The sequence below is a fragment of the Aegilops tauschii genome, chromosome 5 (assembly GCF_002575655.3).
Source record: "Aegilops tauschii subsp. strangulata cultivar AL8/78 chromosome 5, Aet v6.0, whole genome shotgun sequence".
Taxonomy (NCBI): domain Eukaryota; kingdom Viridiplantae; phylum Streptophyta; class Magnoliopsida; order Poales; family Poaceae; genus Aegilops; species Aegilops tauschii.
Genome location: NC_053039.3, coordinates 339,998,572 through 340,004,932, shown reverse-complemented (window position 1 = coordinate 340,004,932; position 6,361 = coordinate 339,998,572). Strand labels below are relative to the sequence as shown.

General features: G+C 44.4%; 1 protein-coding gene across 1 annotated transcript; it reads left to right on the top strand.

Annotated features, from left to right (window-relative positions):
* The first annotated feature begins 1,259 nt into the window (after nucleotides 1-1,259).
* On the top strand, nucleotides 1,260-5,939 carry LOC109770938 (phenylalanine--tRNA ligase alpha subunit, cytoplasmic). The gene is made up of 18 exons (XM_020329655.2): nucleotides 1,260-1,558; nucleotides 1,645-1,767; nucleotides 1,871-1,969; nucleotides 2,274-2,330; nucleotides 2,586-2,641; nucleotides 2,753-2,845; nucleotides 3,138-3,228; nucleotides 3,321-3,358; nucleotides 3,443-3,481; nucleotides 3,719-3,795; nucleotides 3,868-3,952; nucleotides 4,018-4,117; nucleotides 4,283-4,379; nucleotides 4,502-4,573; nucleotides 5,059-5,125; nucleotides 5,205-5,330; nucleotides 5,571-5,625; nucleotides 5,691-5,939. Exons 1-18 carry the CDS (start codon nucleotides 1,388-1,390, stop codon nucleotides 5,739-5,741), a joined length of 1,497 nt encoding a protein of 498 aa, XP_020185244.1. The 5' UTR covers nucleotides 1,260-1,387; the 3' UTR covers nucleotides 5,742-5,939.
* The last annotated feature ends 422 nt before the right edge of the window (nucleotides 5,940-6,361 follow it).

Here is a 6,361-nt window from a genome sequence, read left to right as displayed (position 1 = left end):
TTACAATAATGAGTTGATGTCACCAGTGGCCGTAGTCACTAGCTTCACCGGATCTGGACCGCCACTGTCGTGTGTAAGAGATAGCGAGACGAACGTCTCTTTGAAGGTGAAGGATACAGAAAACAAAGGGAAACAGTTGTTTTAAACCGGCTGATAATTCGTTCGCGTCCGCCGCTTCCTACTTCGTCTGTTCCCTCTTGATCGTGTGACGCAGACTCTCGCTTCGGGCCACACCTCTCGATCCCAACCGGCCACACGTCCTACCTACTAGAAGCACATCCATAATATTATCTTCCTCATCCTTCGTCTTCCTCCTGACACGTCCCTTTTCCCTAATCAATTTTTCCTCAGACCTCGTTGCTCCCACCTGTCCAATTCCACTCCAACTCCGATATGATGCTAGAAATCTCGAACCGGTCTCCTGCTGCTTGTCCGTGCTGCAAACGGGCCTGCTGTTGCAAGCTGGAGTCACCGTTCATGGTCTCCACAAGGACCACGCGACGCGATGAGGGTGCTGCATGGCCTCCTGGAGCACAACCACTGTTGCGACGCAGAGCTGCGAGACTCGCCAGCGCAACAAGGAGGGTGCCGCCGGGGTGTTGTAATGTCGACCAATCAATGCCCTCACTGCTGCAAGGGGGTGTGTGAGCCGCAGACACTGTCGCGAGTCGCATGTGCTGCCATGAAGCTTCGACAGGCCATGTTGCTGCAATGGAGCTTTGCCGGCGCCGCCAGAGCTGCAATGAAGCACTACAGGGGTGTTGAAGCTCAGTCGTGGTTGCAATGAAGCGCCGCTGAGTGGTCCATGAAGCTCCACCGTGGTTGCAATGAAGCGTCGCCGAAGCTGCAATGAAGAGCCTCGTTGCACTGCAACTTCACCGGCGGAGAGATCCAGCTCGTAGCAGCACACGTGTTGCGTTGCAGCTCTGTCGGTGACGATACAATATCAACGATGGTGCTGCCTGCTACATCACGGTGGTGTGAGCGATGGGAGTGCGACATGCTGCAAGCAAGGGGAGGACAAGGAGGGGTGGGGGTTCGTGGAGTGCTTCGTTTTTGGAAGTGCAAGCAGGATTGTCAGAGGCCGAAGCAGAGGAAGAGGATCGAAGGGTCATGGGCGGACGGATCGGACGGCTGTGCAGCTGATCCAGCTGCCGAAACAAATTAATCAGTAACGGGGGATCTTTTTGCAGAGACTCCCTAGGATCTAGGCCATTCATTCCCCATCAAACGGCCCATGTTTCTTATTTTATTTTATTTTTGCAAATAAAGCTCCGATTTTACTCTAGTCGCTCCCGACCAAACCCAAAGCCCCGTGTTCCCCATCTCTCCTCCCAGAACCTCGTCTTCCTCCTCCTCGCCGCCGCCGCCGCCGCCGCCGCCGAGGATGGCGGCGAAGCAGCCGTTGTCGGACGTGGAGGACGGACTCCTCGCCCACCTCAACGCGAACGCCGAGATCCCCGACTCCCGCTCCTTCGCCTCTTCCCTCGGCGTCCCGCACAAGGATGTGGAGGACGTCATCAAGAGGCTCACCGCCTTCCGCATCGTCGAGAGTGCGGTACGGTACCCTCCCCCTCCCCAGTCTCCCGAGCCTCGCTTCCTCCCTGCCCCGAGTTCCCCAAGACCTAACGAGCTTTGCTGCAGGACATCACCAAGGAGACGTGGGTGCTCACCGATGAGGCCAAGGGGTATGCCGCGAGGGGCTCCCCCGAGGTGCAGCTCGTCGCGGCCATCCCGCCCGAGGGTGCCTCCAAGGGCGCGCTCAAGGTGATTTTCCCTCTCTCTATGTGTGGCATTTAGGTGGTCTGCTCGATTGGAGTGAATGGTTTCGGTTCCGGGGATCTCTGATGCTCAGAGTGGTGCGTTGCAGGAGAGATTGGGGGACGTGTTCGATATTGGAATGAAGGCTGCAGCCAAGAACAAGTGGATTGGATTTGAGAAGGGAAACAAAGACCTCGTACTGAGAAAGGTATAGAGCTGAGCTGAGCTCGTTTCACTTCTTCTCTTCGATGTTGTCGGGCAGTTGTATGACCCAGTTCAGTGTGTATTTGTATTGGAAACTTGCCTGCCGTATCTGCTCTTCTTCTGGGCGATGTTCTCAATTTGCCAATTTCTGGGTTGTAGATGTAGAATACATCCTCATCATAGTTAACTCTTTCAATGTGCAATACTTACATCTGTGTTAACTGAAGGTCTCTCGGTGTGCTTTTATCTGTCTCGAGCTTTGTATCTCTAGGCATGCCATTGTATAATTTGCTGTTTGATTAATTCAGGTTGAGGATACCAGGGATGAATTGCAAGAGCAGCTTAGAAGACTGGAGAATGGGGAGGTTGGTGTTGCTTGTTGCTCGTTGTTCCTCTCATATTTTGCATTTCCACTTGAACCATTTACTGGATTGTGTCATGGCACATGGCAGGGCACAGATAGTTGTTATGTACAATATCTAGTACTCCCTCCGTCCCATATTACAATAGCTAGTAACCCCCCTGCCCCCATCCCGTTTGAGCGTCAAGTAATATGGTACGGAGGGAGTATCAAATTGTTCTTTGGCCCTTCTTAAGGAAATTGTTTTTTCTTCATGTAGGTTATTGCTGACAAAGTAATAGATGATTTGAAGAGAAGAAAGCTTGTAACAAAAGAGTAAGTATCTGTTTCAAAGAGATCTTTTTTACAGTGTCAATAAGTGCCAGCCAAGTGCAGCATCATAGTCAATTATCCCTAATTTTTACATTTGCTTCGCTGTTTTTCCAGGAAATCTATTTGGTATTCACTGAAGAAGGGGCCTGAATTTGTTGCAAAGAGAAAAACATTGGCAACCGATGTGACACGAGAACATCTCAAGAGGTAATTTGATGTCACTTTTCTCAAGCTAATTTCAGAAATTGAGCAGGAAACCTCTGCTTGTTGACTATAAACTATAATGTACCATGAGCAATTGAACACTACATGGAAGACTCCTCAATGCCGTTTCTATTCTAAATAGCCCAGCTGTACTTATCATACCTGTCAAAGACTATGCTAAACTTATTGTCACGTTAAAATCAACCTTTAATTTTTTTTATGTGTGTACCTATTAATGCATACAGTAACAGATTTATGATATATTTTCCTTTAAAATGGTTTTTCTTTCCTAAAGTGGCGACTGGAAGGATCTGGAATTTAAAGATTATAACTATGGAGCTCAAGGACAACCTATTGCGATAGGATATAGCCAACCGTTGTTAGAGGTACTTCTAATCTGCAAGGTGTTCAATTTTTTCATACAGCTTTATATGATAAACCAGATAACTCAGAACTGTTATTTGGTGATTTTCTTCAGGTCCGTGAGGCAATCCAGAACATTTTTCTCGAGATGGGGTAAATAAAAACATTTTGGTCATGATATTTGCAGTTCAAGGCAATATTCGGAAAATGGATTGATTAATTTTATTGATGTAACAGGTTCAGTGAGATGCCAACGAACATGTATGTAGAGAGCAGGTAAAACACAAAATAAGACAAGATTTTTTTCTTTCTTTTCTCATACCTGTTTGTAGTCAATTTCTTGTACTGGTAGATCTTCTCCACAAAATTGAAGTTATTTTAGGATTTAGGAATGATAGGTCGCCAACACCATATGACTATATGACAAGACAATGTAGTTATGAGCATATCACTGTTTCCTAGATAAAGATCCATATATTTCTGACATTATGTATCGTTGCCTTCCTTTGGTAGCTTCTGGAATTTCGATGCACTGTTCCAGCCACAACAGCATCCTGCTCGTGATTCACACGATACCTTTTTCCTCAAAGGTAAAGGTTATGTTACTGTTGTTGAGCCAACAGTTGGATTTAAACATATTTAATCAATCCACTTTTTTGCAGCCCCTGCTACAACAACACAACTACCCGATGACTATCTTGAGAAAGTAAAGCAAGTACATCAGTCTGGTGGTCATGGTTCCAAAGGGTATGTTCTGGTGTCTTTGCTGCAGCTTAGCCAGAGAGTTTATAATTTGAGGTTGCTGTCTGCAGATATGGTTACGATTGGAAGCGAGATGAAGCAGAGAAAAACCTGCTTCGTACTCACACAACTGCAGTTTCAACAAGGATGCTATACAAGCTAGCACAGGAGGTAAAGCAACTAAGTGATGCTTATTTTATCTCTTTGTAATTCCATTGTAACTTATATTGTCTTAGTTTGCCTAAATTAATGGAGGTGATATCAATTTGTTTTCTCTGTTCTGTTGAACGATTCATGAGATTTCTTTTCTTTGATAAACCACCATGGGTTGTTCAGAAAACTTTTGCTCCTAAGAGATACTATTCTATTGATCGTGTTTTCCGGAATGAAGCTGTGGACCGAACTCATCTTGCAGAATTCCACCAGATAGAAGGTAACCGTTTTCTTGTTTCTTGCCTATGTGGTGTTAACTTGATTGATATTTGATACTTATCGTAGATGTCACACACATAACCCTTTTAACAAGGAAGCTACTTACGATGCTTCTGATTTCAGGTCTTATTTGTGATTATGGTTTGACGCTTGGTGATCTGATAGGTGTATTGGAAGATTTCTTCTCCAGACTAGGTACTAAGCCAAAGCCATTGAGTTTGTTATACTCCCTCTGATACATAATAAGTGTTGCAGTTTTGAACTAAGGTTGAACTAACCTTAGTACAAAACTGCGACAGTTACTTTGGATCGGACGGAGTAGTATTTATGGATCTTGCTATTAAATTCGTAAAAACTGTACTGCCATATGTTGTTATTCAGTTATTCCAAGAATATTGGTGCTCCATGCCCATCTGCATAATGTGCATTAGGCATGTCTTTAATATTCTTGTCTTGTACTCCCTCCGTTCCTAAATATAAGTCTTTTTAGAGATTCTAATATGGACTACATACGGAGCAAAATGAATGAATCTACACTATAAAATACGTCTATAAATCAGTATGTAATCCATATAGAAATCTCTAAAAAGACTTGTATTTCGGAACGGAGGGAATATCTGCTATCTCCACTACATAGAGATTTAATGATGCCACCTCTCCTCTCCTTTTCTGGCTCTTAGGCATGTCAAAGCTGCGTTTCAAACCTGCCTACAACCCGTACACTGAACCAAGCATGGAAATTTTCAGGTCAGAACAAGTTTGATTGCTATTGTTTTCATGATTATTGCGATCCCAAGAATCATTATTATGTTTATTGTTTTTTTAGCTACCACGATGGTCTGAAGAAATGGGTGGAGATAGGCAACTCAGGCATGTTCAGGCCTGAAATGTTACTTCCCATGGGACTGCCAGAGGGCGTTAATGTTATCGCATGGGGTCTTTCACTTGAAAGGTAAAACTGGCATAGTTTCCATATGAATGATTCCTTTATGTGCATCTATGTGTTGAATTGATTTCTTTTTTCTCCACAAAAAAGAACACCTTCGCAGTCCTTGTTTTTCAACTAATATCTCAAATAGAAGTGCGAGGAAAACCAAACCATAGCAGACCCCGATTGGACACGAGAAACCTTTTCTTTATCTATGGGATTGCAAAGAAATCTGTGCTGACCACATTTTGCTGCTGAATGCAGGCCAACAATGATTCTGTATGGGATTGACAACATACGTGATCTCTTTGGGCCAAAGGTATTGTGCTTATTAACTTTGTCTTGTCCATGAGCCTGTGCTAATATGAATTATGATCTTTACAGGTCGACTTCAACCTGATCAAGAGCAGCCCGATTTGCCGCTTGGGGCTGTAGTGAGCTTTTTTTTAATGTAGTGAGGTTGATAGAACTTTGTCTGGATGTCTGGATGGGAAGGATGTTTATTTGTGGTTATACCTTTGAAAACTAGTACTTGTGCATTTAACAGAGGGAGTGCAGAAATACACACATGTTGTAGCTCTGAATAGCAATTTCGAGGTGTTCATGTTCGATGCAAGTAGGGTCTTCCATTTCTATGCAGTCTCCGTCTTGTGTTGCGTATCTTGTGGTTCACACGACCCTCCACGCAAGCGCATACCCTACACACGGTCGGAAAAGAAAAGAATCAAGGGCTTCCAAGCATAATTTTCATCTTATTTATGTCCCATGTCATTTTGAAGCCCGTCCTGCCTATTTCCAACCACGGCCAACTGTGTAGACTAATATACAGCATCATAGTTTTTCTCTTTGAAACGGAGGCAAAAGATTTGAGAAATTTGTTTGTGCTACAACACACCGATATTACAAATGGGCTCCTGGCATGATTTAACCCAACTTTTTGGCGCCCACGGTGATCCAGACTGCCGCTTTGGTTTTGATGTTGTGGAGGAGGACTGTTAGAGAGGTGTACAATGAGTACAATGAGTTCTACGACTTCCTTGACAAATGGATGTCTA